The sequence below is a fragment of the Mobula birostris genome, chromosome 22 (genome assembly GCF_030028105.1).
Source record: "Mobula birostris isolate sMobBir1 chromosome 22, sMobBir1.hap1, whole genome shotgun sequence".
Taxonomy (NCBI): Eukaryota; Metazoa; Chordata; class Chondrichthyes; order Myliobatiformes; family Myliobatidae; genus Mobula; species Mobula birostris.
The window spans coordinates 15545332-15562606 of record NC_092391.1 but is presented as its reverse complement, the minus strand read 5'-3'; the positions used below and the strand labels follow the sequence as shown (position 1 = coordinate 15562606).

Here is a 17275-nt window from a genome sequence, read left to right as displayed (position 1 = left end):
GGTGTGCCGAATAAAATGGTCACTGAGTGTATATTTACCTTTGGCCTTATAAACTTAAGGAATGGTGACATCCATTTTTCAGGCAGCCATGCAGAGAAGGGAGATGTTAATGCTGTTTGTGCAGAATACACTCAGCAAATCATTTGTAAGTAAACAACTTTAGTTATTGTCTAATTTAGCTCCATTAAAAAATGTCTCTTCTATAGTGTCTTCAAATCCATTCAACTGAAACTCAAAGTCAAATATAATGAAATATAATCCAACTTTCTCATTGTTATATGAAAATTTTAGGAGCAACTGACCCAAGCAAAATATTGAACATACTAAACTGAACTAGAAATTTCACTTTACAAGAACAAAAGTAGCTTTAAAATGTTCTTATTCATAGTTTGCATTCATCTTTATTAAAAATGTGCATTCTTATAAACCACTTGAAAATGTGCATTTTCAATAAAAGCTTCTCTATTCTTAAATACTGCATTTTTATTTTAACCAAACCAGATGCAGTTTGAGCAGCACAGCCAAAAGAATAAGAGAAAAGAGCTGTTAATTTCTCATAAACAAAGTGATCCGTGGTCCAGCATCACATCAAAGGCCAGAGGCTGGTGGACAACTTGTCATCAATCCTGCCCCTTTGTGCCCGATCACAGTGCTCAGTTCCATCCATTCATAATGATTTCTTTAGTCAGAGGAAGCTGAACTTGTGGAGTCTATTGCCATGGATAGTTGTGGAGGCCAAGTTATTGAGCACGTTTAAAGCAGATGTTGATATGTTCTTGATTAATAAGGGTGTCAGAGGTTATGGGTAGAAGGGAGAAGAATGGGGTTGAGGGAGATTATAAATCAGCCTTGATAGAATTACAGAGCAGACTCGATGGCCTAATTCTGCTTCTACGTTTTATATTTTCCACTTGTAAACCTCATTTTACAAATGCATTGAAGTTATTTTCTGCTTCTATTTAAAAATAAATATTGCATGAACAATTTCTGAAACTGCGATTTTTGTCATTTTCATTGAATAGATGTCTTTATGGAACAAGAACAATTCAAATTTCAGCTTTCAGACAGGGTTATAGGTTTAGCGAGTTTTATGCAGATTTAACCTGTGCAATTCACCCAACATTACAAAAGTAAACCCACAAGAATAAAGCTGCGAAGAATTAGCATGGTTACAATTCATAATTGTGCTTAGTAATATTGTGCAAAGTATAATATATAACAATATTCCTTACAGCATTACTCCACTTTGTACTGTCCATGATGTCTTGCTCAAAAAAGAAATTGGAATGGGGCAAAATAATTGGCCCTCTCAGAGGAGACTTGGCTAGAAAGAGCAATCCTTTGAACTGCCGTATGGTTGTCACCATGGAACCAATTACATCACACCTCACTGGCTGGTTCTCTACAGCACTAACATTTCCTCGAGTGCGGATTGAAAGGTGAAGCGTTGTCTGGGAATCTCGCCCTGTTCAAGGAGGAAATCAGGAAGAAAGTTAGTAATTTAATTCCACCTTCCTAGGCATGTGTTACAGCACCCAATGTTGATACTATATGACTGTCCAGCATATTATTTAGATTTCCCTTTGGGTGCTGCTGTAGAATCTTAATCCTTCAAACTCATCTTGAAGAAAAAGATCTAGGTGGATGGTCATTTAAAGTAATGAATAAAGTGGTCTCATGCTGCCAGATGACAAACTAAAAGAAAGCATGAACCATCATAAATCTGTATTTAAATAGGCAAAGCAAGGACATGGGCTGTAATGCAGGCAAATGAGATGGACAAAATGATTAGCATGAACATGGAGGGCTGAAGGGCCTGATTCTATGGCGAACAAGTCTATGACATCCAGTGGAATATTTTATTTTAGCTTGTTAGCACATGACATTCAAGGGACTTAAAATTCTTCAAAAGATTTCTGTTTCGAATTACGAAATATTTAATTTCCGACACAAAGCATTCATTGTACACCTTTTGATCTCACCAGAGAAACGTGATGTTCTATGGACGTGTGCTATATGTGGAATTAGCATTTCCTTCATCTCGGTTTCCTCTTGCATGTAGTAGCTGTAACGTTGGGGCAGCCAGAGGAAAACAACATCATCTTCCTTTGGGTATAATTGTTTCTCAAGTTCAAAGCCCCGTAGGAAAGCTGAGTTAACATAAAAAATTGGTTGACTAGTGGTGAACAAAGTACTGAACACAAATATAGTGCCCACAGATCAAGAACAATTTTGCTATTTTCTTTACAAAAAGGTTGAAATTGAAATCTCAATGGCTGTCATGCCCAGGATTCACAGCATCTGAATTACCAGTAATAAACTCACCTTCAAATGTACACATTTGCTATGTTGCCCTTACCCTCAGCCTAAGCACCTTAAGCAGGAGAATGAGTCTTTCTAGTAGCTGGGATCTTAACCCAAATCATCCTCAATCTGAATTATGTCAGCTGAAAGAAAGCAGGGAAGTCAAATAGGGGCAGGACATATACAGCAAATTGTAGGGTGCTAAGGAATGTTGATGAACAGAGGGACCTTAGGGAGACCCAATCCATTGGGCTCAAGTACAGTCTACCAGGCACTTCAACCAAAGTTAATTTATTTAAACAGAAACCCAGCCTTGCAGGAGGATTAAGTCAGAAACTAAAATTAGTAGCACTAAAATAAGTAATGCAAAAATGTGATAAAGGATAATTACAGTTAAAAAAAATCAATACGTAAATCATCTTAGTTTTGGATTAATTATAATAGCTACAAAAACAAGGAACAATTTGAAGCAAACAAGTTGTACAACAAAATTGCCGGCAAACAGATCAAATTCTCACTGAACCAGAGGGTGGGGGCGGGGTGGGGGAGAGCAAATGCACAATGAGCCTGTGCACCACCAGTTTTACCTCAAATTATCAACAAATTGGTAACGTAAATTCAAAGTCAAATTTCAACAATTTCAGACAAAGGAAGTCTCAATTTACTCTGCTGTGGAATCAGGCTTCAAATGCACTGAAACATTAATTTTTGCATAAAACTTCATGTTAATATTAAGCAACTTTAGGGATGTAGAGGATGTATAAAGCTTATCTTGTTCTCACCTTGAAATTCAGCCCGATTTATTCTGCCCTCAACGCAGTAGTTCTTCAGCATCAGTTTGTTTTGAATCATTTTATTTGTCTGCTTGTATTCCATCAATTTCTGAGCTAGCTATATAAAAGAAATGCTATTTAGATTTACAGTTAGAAACATTTCTATTGCCAATCATATTTGCCAACTATTATTCTGTACCATGACAAAACAGAATAAATACACAAAACATATTAGCTTACTCCTACCCTCCAAGCAGTAGAAACATATTAATTAGTTCCTGATTTTATTAGTTGCTAGTTTTCTCTGTTCACTTATTTCAAGTTATCTAGGCCATTAACAAAGACTTTACAGTATGCACTCAAATAAGCACAGCGAGAGGACCATTTCTGATATATAACTCTGATGCTTGGTTTATTTCTGAACATTCTGAGAATCTTTGTATAATATGGGCTTCATCCAAAGACCATCCATCTACTGTCTCCTACCACGGAAACAGCCATGCAGCAAGTCTGGAGAACGTATAGGAAAATTTTATTGCCTACTGAAATCTTGAAATTGAAGCAAACTTACTTCTGAAGTAGATTATATAATATGGGGTCACTTGGTATTAAATCACATCTTTTTAAAAAATATATATATATGTAGCCCTCATAATATACTTTCCCGTGGTTTATCTGTTAGTTTAGCAAATTTATGCAGAACACAGAACAGTACAGCACAGTACAAGCCCTTCAGCCCACAATGTTGTGCCGACCATTAAACCTTGCCTCCCGTATAACCCCCCACCTTAACTTCCTCCATATACCTGTCCAGTCGTCTCTTAAATTTCACTATTGTATCTACCTCCACCACTGACTCAGGTGGTGACTCACTGATGATGTTCTATGCAGAGATTAGTGAGTGCCAGACATCTGGTCCACATTCACCTTTGTGTTGGCTCAAGGAGTATGAGAATGGGTGTACTCAAACCCTACTTAGCAACATCAACTGCATGAAATAAAATGCTATGACTAAGATAGAACTGATAACCTGTAAAGTTGACTTGAATCTGTGAAATTTAGTGAAGTAACAGAACAATTAGGATTGATGGAAATACACGTCTGTAAAATAAATAAAATGGCCTGGCAAATGCCCAAATCCAAAAATAAGCATCTCCTCTGATCCTCCTGTCTCCTTTCCCTCATCTATGCCCCCACCTCAACATGGAGCTCCATCTGCCCGCTACCATACACACACAAAGTTCACCCAAAGGCTCCCCAACCCCCACTACCAACAAACATCCCCCTGTCCCCCCACCGTAATCGTTCTGTTCCAATTGCCATCTCCCTCTCCCCCAATGGATCTCATTTTCACCTCTATGAGAATCTCGCACTGGTAGCCCTTTGTACTCATGTTCATCTCCCTCCAGCCGCCAACTCCAACTCACACTCACTATACATTTCCCCTCTCTCTGTCTGCCACCATCTCTCAACTCCATCCTTACTCCCCCTCCCCTACCTAGCCCAGATTGCCTCTTATCTTACACCCTTCCTCAGTCCAACAATTAACTGGGACTTCTGTCTCAACACTCCCACACCTATCCCCCACCTTTATACTGGCCATCTCACCTCAAGTTGGCCATTTTCAACTCCATTGCTGGATTTCGATTTGAGTGTCAACAATTCCTTTCCTCACATAGATGCTGCTCAACCTGCTGATTTCCTCCAGCAGATTGTCTGTTGCTCCAAATACAAGCACCATTTACAAAAAGTAGTGATACTATTGTGCACCTGCAAAATTTTCTGGGGACTCTTCTCTTTGACCTGAATCAGTACATCTTAAATAACATTCCTACATTGTACCCTTTGGAAGTTCACAACTACTTAATTTAGCCCAATTTGTCAACCACACACCTATGGTTATATAGTAAAGTTCTACTGTATATCTTTATTAAAACATGCAATTAGTACACGTACACAACAGTATGCGATTGAGTTCACTCTGAGAACTTTGAGAGACAAATTACTTATTATACAGGATGCCTCCATTATAAATCTGAACAAAGATTGAACAATTTCTTCCAACCAGTGTTGGCTTTCCACCATAGGAAATCAAAACTATTTCTACTGGCTACATCATTCCCATAAATCTGTTTCACCCTTTGCTTTTCTAAGCATGCCAATCATACCCTCAGCAAATGTGGAAACACACAGAAATTATCTTTCAGAAACAGAGATTCAAAATTTACCATGCCAGTCTGAAAGTTTCTCAAAATGATCTTACTTGTACAGCCAGGTACAGCATTTATTGCAAGTGCCAATGGTTAAGAATATCAGTTAAATTTCAGCATCTGTAGCGTACACAGTGCTCACCTGTTCAAACAGATTTAACATCAGTAATGGGTAAAAAGTGTTAAAATACTCTTCATATGATCCAAACCTATCAGGCACAGCTCGTAGTGGAATTTCACAAAGTTCCTCAGGTGCTCCAAATTGATCAAACATGTCAAACATGTCATAGTTCCACTTAAGAACTGCATTGATCAGTTCAAACTGGTCCCGTTGACGATGATCTGTCATAGGAACATAAGGAGAAGCCTGTGCAGATCTCCGAGCTGGCAAAGTTTCACACATAGAGCGCGATTCACCAACTGGTGTAGGAAAACTTGACCTTGCTCTAAAATCCACATCTTGGTTTTGTGCACGAAGGATGTTAGTTCCCACAGGTTTTGCAAGTTGGATTGGTCTCAATGCCTGTGGCACAGTGAACTTTCCTGTTGCAGGCTTCTGAAACTGCGGAACTTTAGAAACTGCTACAGCTGGGCGCTTTGGGATAGCCTCCATTTCTGTAGCAAGTTGAGCATTACGGGAAGTTGAGCTAGAAGCAAAGAGTTTGGTGGTGGAGGGTCTTGAGCTTTTCAGGTCAGATAGAGGTAATCCTGGTTTTGCAAAAACATCATCCTTGGGTTCGCTTGCAGTGTGGTCCTTACATAAACTTTCTGAAGATGCAGTAACGGCTGTGCAGCCTGTATAGTGGCAATAGGTCATGTTGGAATTTGAAGATTTTATTGAGCTGTCCTCTTCTGTTTCATCATTCTCAATATCCATATCGACAGGATCCCTCTGTGTCAAATGTAACAGATCATCTTCCAGGCTTTCATCACTAATATCCATATCCAAAGGATCACGCTGCGTTAAATTCAAGTCATCGCTTTCATTTATACTCGACAAGTTTCTCTTAGTTAAAGATGAACTTACTTCTCTTTCAGATGAAGTTGAGGTAGTGTGGATAGAATTACTGCTATTTTCCACTGATGCAGATGGGAGCTTTTGGCTTGTTTGGACAGAATTAGAAGAGTCTTGCCTCTCTGTAAAGGGCAGAGCTCTTTTTGGGAAAACACTTTCATCAGATGGACTTTTCCTTTTCTTTTCTTTATGGTGCCGCCGAGGTCTTGACTGTCTTAGGTACTGACGATCCTGGGAGGCCAGCAAATGTGAATTTCTAGTTATTGACAGTTTTTGTGGCATAATAAGTTTTGCCTTCTTGGGGCACTTGTCCTCAATGGTGCCAACTGCTTGTCCATAATTACGCAATTTGTTCAGATTATCAAGGCTTCCTTGAGAAAGGTCTAAAGCTTTACGAGTTTTCTTTTTGAGACCGAGCTTTTCAACAGTTGAAGTAGGTTCAGGGCGTTTATGTACTTTTTTTGGAGTTGAGGTGGAAGGAAAGTCTGAAGTTTTACTAGAATTATTTTTCTTAGCTTTCTGGTCTGGATGACCATTTGTGGATTGCTTAGTCAAAATTAACTTGCCCAAATCTTTTCTGGAACTGACATGGGATAAATATTTTTCTCTTATTCCATTTTTTCCATTTTTGTTCCTCACATTTTCATCTCTACCTGTTATCTTTCTTGCTTGCTTTTTATTTGGTATACATTTTGCAGATGCAAGCTTGTGTTTACTTTTATCAGTCAAATTTTGATGACTTCTTGCAATCTTACTGTGTTTTTGTTTCTCCTTTTGAAGGTTACCTGCAGAATTGCAAGGAAAAATGTGTTTTACCCCAAGCAGTAACTGCTTCTCATTGTCCGTTTTACTTGCTGTTATTTCTTCTGCCAACTGTGCTTCCACCTCTTCAGCCACTTTTTCAATTAATTCATCAGGGACATAATCTGTATCATACCCCCATTCATTAAACATGCTATTTATATCAGCATCATCACTGTTGGTGTGTACATCAGATACATCACCTTCTACTGGCTTTTCATTAAACTTGCTATTAATATCTACTTCATCACTGTTGGTGTGTAAATCAGATTCATCATTGTCTTCTGGCTTTTCTTCCTCAACTTTTTGCTCATTTGGCTGAACATCTTCCCAAACAGAATATACCTGCTCTTCACTTTCAAATTCAAAAACCTGTGAATCATATTCCTCAAAAGGAGTTGGTGAGGACTCTCTAGATGTAGGCATTTCTTGCGGGGATGTTTTATTTTTTACAGGTGAGTTGGTGATCTCCTGTATACTAGCTTCACTTATTTGATTTTTTGTTCCAGGTCTGTCAAATTCTAACATTTTGTTATTTTCTTTTGTGGAAGGCAAACTGAAGATATCAACTTCAGCATCCTTGTCAATTCTAGGCTCTTCAACAGATGAATTGAACTCAGATTTTTCCTCACGCTGAACAGAATCACATAATTGTACATGAAGGGAAACGTTTACTTTTCTATCAATTTTGTTTAATGCTTGGATTTTATCCATAGAAGTAACTTTCACGGGCATTCCAAGATCTTTATTCGTCTTTGATTCACCTGTATTCGCCACTCTGGTTAATGCAATTCCTTTCTTCAATTTTGCCCTTAACTTCTTCAAAGGAATATCATCACTATCTATGCTATTGATTGTACGCTGGTGAGACTGGTATGACAGGTCAGGAGCTTTGAAGTCATTGCTTGAATTCACTTTATTGTGTGACAATGGACCAAGTATTAAATTATCAGAATTTATAAGCTTCCCTCTTTTGTCACAAAATGGTGACAACTGAGGTGGGGAGGTGGTCACATGTTCTATACTAGAACTGCCATCTATTGTGCTTTTGCTGAAGTCAGGATTCTGGTTGCCGTTTCTGATATTAATATAATCTAATCGACTACTGTCAATTCCTACGGTTGGCAAATCCTCTAACTTCCTTTCTTTACTATTGTTTTCCTTCGTTATCTTTCCTTTAATATTAATTGCTTGCATCTTAACTTTCAGATTACGGAGTTTGTTTGGATCAATTTTAAACTTGTGTGATGGAGTCTCATCTGAATCCACTTTCTGAAGCAAATCACAGACACTTGCTGCTGTACATGTTACTGCAGGATGAATGTGCTGATTACTTGTGGTGGAGGCAGCTTCCGACTTCGTTGCATTATCACTGAAAGATTCGTGGAATTCTGATAACATGGATTGCTTCCAGTTTTCTTGATGTTGAATACCTGGATTTTCTTCAAGGAACTCAGCCTGCAAATTGCCATTGAGAAAAGAACTTCCAGTTAAATTTACATTAGCACCAGATGCACATTTGAGTCCACCCATTTGTTCAGGTATCTGCTCCTGTTTATTTGGCAGATCAGCACCGGTGATCTCTAAAGGAAGAGGAGAAAGTTCCACAATGCTTATCTCTGAAGACAATTTTTCATCAGTCTTGCCAACTTCCAAAACATCTGCTTCATTTGTTCTGGTCTCATTAAGGAAAGTACCATCATTACACAAGGGGGATTCTGCTTTACACTGAAAATCTCCATCCTCAGATGATTTGTTTGGCCAGTCTTCCTGACCTGAGCAAGCAGCCATTTCTTCTTGATTTATTGTACTTCTCTGAACAAGTAAACTTTTGTTATCTGTTTGAAACAATGGATCTGGTGGCCCAGGACCACTATTACAATATCCAGGCATCTTTCCCCAAACCCCTGTGTCCTCTTTTTCACGTTTAATTATAGGACACTGCTGACCACTTCTTCTTCCAAATGCGTCTAGTTGCTTCACTTCAGAGGTTTTATATCTTGCATTTTTAACCAACTGTCTTAAACAAGACTGTAATTCCTGCTGTTCTTTGAGATTCAACTGCCAGCCCAGGATAAAAGAGCTTCGTAATTGCAGATTTAGTTTGTCGAGGAACGGTTGAAATATGCTTCTTTGTTGAGATTGACATCCCTCTCGCAGAAAACTACGAATAAGTTGAACACATGATCGTTGTGCTGAATTTGTGATGGGAGAGTTTGCTGAAGATGGCGTAACTGCAAAAACAGTTGAGGAGACCTTAAAGTTACCTGTGGTTGCTGTTCTCTCTGTGTTTTGATTAAAAAGTCTGGCAGGAAGACTGACACATTTCACCAATGCTTCCACCCACTTCTGCGAACTATACCAAAGCAAATGCAGGTAGTTTTTATTTCTGTGAAGTTCTATGATGGACACCAAAATGATGATGAAGAACTCGGTCACTTTATCACAGAAATCAACTTTCCGAGTCAGAACATCTTTTATTTCGCAGTAGATATGATGAACCACTTCACCAATGTAGGCAATACCACGATCCTTTAGGTCCATGACAGAATTGACAAATGGGATAAACCAGAGAAATGTACTGTTATGTACACGCATGTCTTGTCCAATGTCACACTGCAGCACATGTTCAAGACTTTGCATTTCATCATACATGCTCGGGTAATATTCTCCACATGTTGTGTATTTCCCACCTGCATTCTGTAAAGAGCAATAAAAAAAGCAGTAAACTTTCATTAAAATGTATTAAAGTCATGACCTTTATAATAGTTTTTGAAATCTCTTGTGTTGCGTAGCAGGGGTGGAGGAGGGTGGGTAGAGACAGAAAATCAGAGATTAAGCTTTTTATTTTAAAAAATGTGTCTTCAAACAGACGATATTGATGTCATTGGCAAGGTTGGTATTTATTGTCTAATCCCTAAAACACAGTGTCCTGTCTGGCTGTGCCATTGTGTGGTACAGAAGCTACAAGGCAAGACTCTAAAGCAGATAGTAAAGATCACCAAAAGATCACAAGGGTATCAATCCCCCTATTTGTGACATTTACCGGGATCGTTGTATACAAAAGGCCTGAAGTCTTGTTGAGGATCCCTACCACTCACCCCACAATCGCTTTGACCCACTACCTTCAGGAAGGTGGTACAGGAGCAGCACCACTAGGACTGCCACATCGGGTAACAGTTCCTTCCCTCAGGCTGAGAGAGTGAGGGATACTTGTCACCAGCAAGATCGACTGTTTACCTGTGCTGCGCAAAATATGCATTTTTAATTACATATATATATATATATATTTTTTAAACTTATTTGTGGTAAAATTTTATTTTATGTGCCCTGAGAGATACGCTTTGTAGGTGCACCAAGGTCCAGAGGAATGTTGTTTAGTTTGGTTGTACTGTATATATGTATAGTCAGATGACAACTTGAACTTGTCCTTTATCAGTTTGCTCAAGGGCCTATTGCTACGGGTCTGGAGTCCCATTTTTAAGTCTCATTTTTATCTAATCTGGCCTATATAAGTGGGCGATTTCTTTCCCAAGAAGATAATAATTCATCATATGAGTTTTTTTTAAAAAAAAACAAGAATGACAGCTTCAGGGTTATATGCACACTATTGTGATCCACAAACCAAATATTTTTTTAAATTAAAAAAGCACATTTAGAACAGCTTCACCAAAAGTTATCCTTTATCAATTAACACTCCAATTTCTAAATTGAAAAGCCAATTAAACGCATATTTTTACTGAGTTGTAAGCATCATTGCTCTGATAATCCATGGTACAGAGTTCACAATCTCAGCTACTTCCAAACTGGAAAGCAATATAATTACCATGTATTAAGAAAAAGTAGAAATGAATTAGCCGAAATCATTTTCTGTACAACTTTCATTATTGATCAAAAGCAGTATTGGTGAAGACCTGGAAAGCAGGCATCAAAGACAACCGAGGGAAAATTAAGTATTCTCATAATGGATTGTTTGTTAATCTTTATAATTTAGCTACATAATGTGAATGAAAACAAAATAATACTTTAACAAATATTTAGCAAGACATTTACCTTGCTTTGCTTTCTTGAGTTGTAATCATAGACAATCTGGCTGCATGAAACCATATCATCATCGACATCACCATCCAGATCATATTTTACATTTGTATTATTTCTAAAGCAAACAACAGCACAGCATTATTTGTGATAAGCAACTTGCTCTCTATCTGCCCAACATTATAAGCATTATATTGTAGCCATTCTTAAACTGTAAATCACATATTCATCCCATACACAGCACTCACTTCATTGCCTACACACATGAACTAAAAATCTTTTCTATGCCTGTCACCCACTCACAGCACAGGAGGCAGCCACAGCAATGGACAAGCTGCTGGGGCTCCCGGGAAGTTTCCCTGCAGAGAAGAGCTGGTATCTGTGCCTGGTCGCTTCCAGCACTGGATGGATTGTTGCTGAGATGGGGACAGAGAATGAGCTCAAGTACGGGGGGAGGAAGTGGAAGTAGAACAAAGTCTGGGGTGGATGGGTTGGAAGGTGAAAAGAAAGGACAAGGGAGAAAAGAAGTTGGTTAAAGTCAGGTGGGGATGATGAGAGGCAGCAAATCAAGGGAGATGAGGAGGAGGGTGCAGGCAAAAACATAAGCATGAGGAAATAATTAATTTATTGCTCTGACATTGAGCTTTCTTCGTGTAAAATTTATTTTTCTGCCACATTTTTACTTTCATACCCAGGGCTTCCTAACCTGTTCCTGCGATTGACCACATGCGCAGGTTTGCATTTAAATGAGTCTCATATACTAAACCAAATCCTAAGCACAATTAATTTCAACAGTTGAAGTCCTGGAACCAGCTAAAATGTTTCAAAATTAACAGTCTAAATGCATTTAATGTATCTAAACCATTGAAACTTTTAATGAAAACCAACAGATTATGCAGGTTGACGGGAACAGAATTGATAAAAGGTGTTATGATTGAACATGAAAATACCATGGTGGGCTTCACAGCTGAACAGGTGAGAAGACAGCTGAAACATCTCAACCCAAGCAAGGCTGCAGGACCTGATGGTGTCAGTACCAGGGTGCTCAAAGCCTGTGCCCCTCAGCTATGTGGAGTACTTCGCCATGTATTTAACCTGAGCCTGAGGCTCCGGAGGGTTCCTGTACTGTGGAAGACGTCCTGCCTCATCCCTGTGCTGAAGACGCCGTGCCCCAGCGGCCTCAATGACTACAGACCAGTGACATTGACCTCCCACATCATGAAGACCCTGGAGAGACTTGTTCTGGAGCTGCTCCAGCCTATGGTCAGGCTACACTTAGATCCCCTCCAGTTCGCCTACCAGCCCCAACTACAAGTTGAGGATGCCATCGTCTTCCTGCTGAACCGTGGCTACGCCCACCTGGACAAGCCAGCGAGCACTGTGAGGGTCATGCTTTTTGACTTCTCCAGTGCGTTCAACACCATCTGCCCTGCTCTGCTGAGGGAGAAGCTGACAGCAATGCAGGTGGAAGCTTCCCTGGTATCATGGATTCTTGATTACCTGACTGACAGACCACAGTACGTGTGCTTGCAACACTGTGTGTCCAACAGAGTGATCAGCAGCACTGGGGCTCCACAGGGGACTGTCTTGTCTCCCTTTCTCTTCACCATTTACACCTCGGACTTCAACTACTGCACAGAGTCTTGTCATCTTCAGAAGTTTTCGGATGACTCTGCCATAGTTGGATGCATCAGCAAGGGAGATGAGGCTGAGTACGGGGCTACAGTAGGAAACTTTGTCATACGGTGTGAGTAGAATTATATGTAGCTTAATGTGAAAAAGACTAAGGAGCTGGTGGTAGACCTGAGGAGAGCTAAGGTACCGGTGACCCCTGTTTCCATCCAGGGGGTCAGTGTGGACATGGTGGAGAATTACAAATACCTGGGGATATGAATTGACAATAAACTGGACTGGTCAAAGAACACTGAGGCTGTCTACAAGGAGGGTCAGAGCCGTCTCTATTTCCTGAGGAGACTGAGATCCTTTAACATCTGCCGGATGATGCTGAGGATGTTCTACAAGTCTGTGGTGGCCAGTGCTATCATGTTTGCTGTTGTGTGCTGGGGCAGCAGGCTGAGGGTAGCAGACACCAACAGAATCAACAAACTCATTCGTAAGCCCAGTGATGTTGTGGGGATGGAACTGGACTCTCTCACGGTGGCGTCTGAAAAGAGGATGCTGTCTAAGTTGCATGCCATCTTGGTCAATGTGTCCCATCCACTACTTAATGTACTGGGTGGGCACAGGAGTACATTCAGCCAGAGACTCATTCCACTGAGATGCAGCACTGAGCGTCATAGGAAGTCATTCCTGCCTGTGGCCATCAAACTTTACAACTCCTCCCTTGGAGGGTCAGACACCCTGAGCCAATAGGCTGGTCCTGGACTTACTTCATAATTTACATATTACTATTTAACTATTTATGGTTCTATTACTACTTATTATTTATGGAGCAACTGTAACGAAAACCAATTTCCCCCGGGATCAATAAAGTAGGACTATGACCATCAACACAAGATGGGTAGTGAACCATTATTTTAAAATACTGATATTGAACAGCTTTAAGACCCACATTTTACTAAAAACTACAGCAATATTGCCAAACATTTACAAAATCATTTAGAACTCTTGAGAAGACTGGATTGATACTTAAAATAAGACCATATAGAGTCTGCTCTGCCATTCCATCATGATTATCATCCTTCACAACCACATTCATCTGCCTTCCCCCCATAACGCTTGATGCCCTTACTTAGCAAGAACATATCAACCACCACTTTAAATATATCCACTGACTTGGCCTTCACACCAGTCTGCGGCAATGAATTCCACAGATTTACCACTCTCTAAAGTAGTTCCTCATCTCTGTTCTAAAGGGACATCCTTTCATTCTGTGTCCTCTCTTCCCAGACTTCCCCACTAGAGAAACCATCCTCTCTACATCCACTATCTAGGCATTTCAATATTCCATAGCTTTCAATTAGATCCCACTCCGCCCCCACCGCCCCCACCGCCCCCATTCTTCTAAGTCTGGAAATAATAGCCCAGAACCACCAAACATTCCTCACACATTAACCCTTTCATTCCCAGGATAATTCTAGTGAACTTCCTCTGGACCCTCTCCAAATCCTATACATCCTTTCTAAGAAAAGGAGCCCAAAACCACTCTCAATACTCCAAGTGCCTCCTTACTTATATATTCTATTCTTCTTGTATCATCTGCAACTTGCATTTGCCTTCTTTAGCACCAACTCAACCTGAAAGTTAACCTTTAGAGAATCCTACACAAGGACTCAAGTTCCTTTGCAGCTCTGATTTCTGAAATTGTTTTTTTTTATTTAGAAAAGTCTACCCCTTTTTCCCTTCTACCAAATAGGAACTTATACTCAGGAGAGAATAATGACATTCAAATGGCAGCAATAATCAAGCAAGGGCAAAACATTCCTAAAGCAGCAAAAAGAACAAAGGTATTCCCAATTTCTGCCGTTTTCATTTCTGTGAGGTGCCAATCAAATGACTACATACCACTCTTGTGCTTCTTTCATTAACTTAAGTTAGAAGTTAAGAAAATGTCATTTACATCATTCTAGCCTGTCTTACACGCACCAGTTTCTGAATCATAAAATCTCCATGGAAAGGCAACACAAACCCACTCGAAAGTTCCCACTTTTGGCTTCTGTGTCTCAATTGTTATATCCAAGCAAACTGGACTTCCCAGTCTGCATCCTTTTTTCCCTGTCTTGGTCCATTATTCTGGTGGCTAGATATATATAGAACATAACAACACAGCACAAGCCCTTTGTCCCATGATGTTATAACTGCCTTCTAACCTACACTGAGATCTATACCTTCCCTCCTACATAGCCTTTCATTTCTCTATCATCTATATGCTTACTGAAGTTTCTTAAATGCCCCTAATGTATCTGCTACACCAGCACCCCTGGCAAGGCATTCTATACACCCAGCACTCTGTGTAAAAAACATATCTCTGACATTCCCCTTATAAAGTCCTTCAATTACCTCAAAATTATGCCCCCTTATATTGGTCATATCTGGCTGTCCACTTGTTCTAAGTCTCTTATCATCTTATCATCTATACCTCCATCAGGTCACCTCACATCATCCTTTGCTTCAAAGGGAAAAGTCCTAGATCACTCAATCTATCTTCGTCAGACATGCCTTCAAGTCTAAACAGCGTCCTGGTAAATCTCCTCTTCATCCTGTCTAAAGCTTCTACATCATTCCGATAATGAGGCGACCAGAACTGAACACAAGTGTGTAAGTATTACAGTGGAGTAAAGGAAATTACAGAGGTATGAGAGGGGAACTGGCCAAAGTTGATTGGAAAGGAACACCAGCAGGGATGATAGCAGAGCAGCAATGACTGGAGTTTCTGGGAGCAATTTGGAAGATGCAGGACAGATACATCCCAGTGAAGTATTCCAGAAGCAGGATGATGCAACTGTGGCTGACAAGAGAATTCAAAACCAACATAAAAGCCAAAGATACGGCATATAAATAGAGCAAAAATTAGTGCGAAGTTGGATGGGTAGCTTATAAAAACCAACAAGAGGCAACTAAAAGAGTCATTAAGAAAAAGATGGAATATGAAAGTAAGCTAGCCAATAATACTAAAGAGGATAACAAAAGTTTCTACAGATATGTAAAGGGTAAAAGGGAGACAAAAGTAGCTATCAAACCACTGGAAAATAATGTGGGAGAGGTAGTAATAGGGGAGAAGGAAATGGCAGACAAACTGAATAAGCATTTTGTATCAGTCTTCACCGTGGAAGACACTAAACGTATGGTGGACCTTCCAGGTGTCAGGGGTTATGAAGTGTGTGAAGTTACCATTACTAGAGAGAAGGTTCTTGGGAAACTGAAAGGTCTGAAGGGAGACAAGTCACCTGGACCAGATGGATTACACCCCAGAGTTCTGAAAGAGGTAGCTGAGGAGAATGTGGGAGACATTAATAACGATCTTTAAAGAATCAATGGATTCTGGCATAGTTCTGGTGAAATAGTCACCAAATGTCACTCCTCTCTTCAGAAGGCAGTGGACAGGAAACCATAGGCCAGTTAGTCTAATCTCAGTGGTTGGAAGATCTTGGAGTTGATTGTTATGGATGTGGTTTCGGAATACTTGGAGGCACGTGATACCATGGGCTGAAGTCAGCATGGTTTCCTTAAGGGAAAATCTTGCCAAACAAATCCGTTGAAATTCTTTGAAGAAATAGCAAGCAGCATAGGCAAAGGAAAATCAGTGGATGTTGTGTATTGGATTTTCAGATAGCCTTTGAGAAAGTGCCACATCTGAGGCTGTTTAACAAGAGCCCAAGGTATTATAGGAAAGATACTAGCATGGATAGAGTATTGGCTGATTGGCAGGAGGCAAAGAGTGGGAATACAGGGAGCCTTTTCTCGTTAGATGTTGGTGACTAGTGGTGTTCCACAGAGGTCTGCGTTGGGACCACTTCTTTTGATATTGTTAATGATTTTTATGAAAGAATTGATGGGTCTGTGGCCAAGATTGTGGCTGATACGAAGATAGGTGGAGAGGCAAATAGTGCTGAGCGAGCAAAGAGGCTATAGAAGGACTTAGACAGATTAGGAGAATGGGTAAAGCAGATAGAATACTGTGTCAGCATGTGCATGGTCATAAACTTTGGTAGGAGAAATAAAGGTGTAGACTATTTTAGAAATGGAGAGTAAATTTTAAAATCTGAAGTGCAAAGGGACTTGAGTCCTCATGAAGTATTCCCTGAAGATTAATTTGCAAGTTGAGGAAGGCAAATGCAATGTTAGCTTTCATTTCGAGAGGACTACAATATAAAAGCAAGGATCTAATGTTAAGGCACCGGTGAGGCCTCATTTGGAGTCTAAGAAAGGATGTGCTGACATTGGAGAAAGTTCAAGGAGGTTCACGAAAATGATTCCAGGATTGAACGACTTGTCACATGAGGAGTGGTTGATGGCCCTGGGCCTATAATCACTGGAATTCAGAAGAATGAGGGTAGATCTCAGAAACCTATCGAATGTTGAAAGGCCTCGACAGAATTGATGTTTCCTATGGTGGTGGAGCCTAAGACCAGAGGACATGTCCTCAGAATAGAGGGATGTCCATTTAGAATGCA

General features: G+C 40.0%; 1 protein-coding gene across 5 annotated transcripts in view; it reads right to left on the bottom strand.

The window, feature by feature from the left end:
• setx (senataxin) overlaps positions 1–17275 on the bottom strand; it is a 98943-nt gene that overhangs the window by 29676 nt on the left and 51992 nt on the right. For all 5 annotated transcript variants that reach the window (XM_072240101.1, XM_072240100.1, XM_072240103.1 and 2 more), the window contains 5 exons: positions 11157–11259; positions 5430–9803; positions 3087–3195; positions 1983–2150; positions 1233–1465 (listed from right to left, as the gene is read on the bottom strand). In XM_072240101.1, coding sequence (XP_072096202.1) covers positions 1233–1465; positions 1983–2150; positions 3087–3195; positions 5430–9803; positions 11157–11259 — 4987 coding nt within the window. The remainder of the gene's footprint in view (positions 1–1232; positions 1466–1982; positions 2151–3086; positions 3196–5429; positions 9804–11156; positions 11260–17275) is intronic.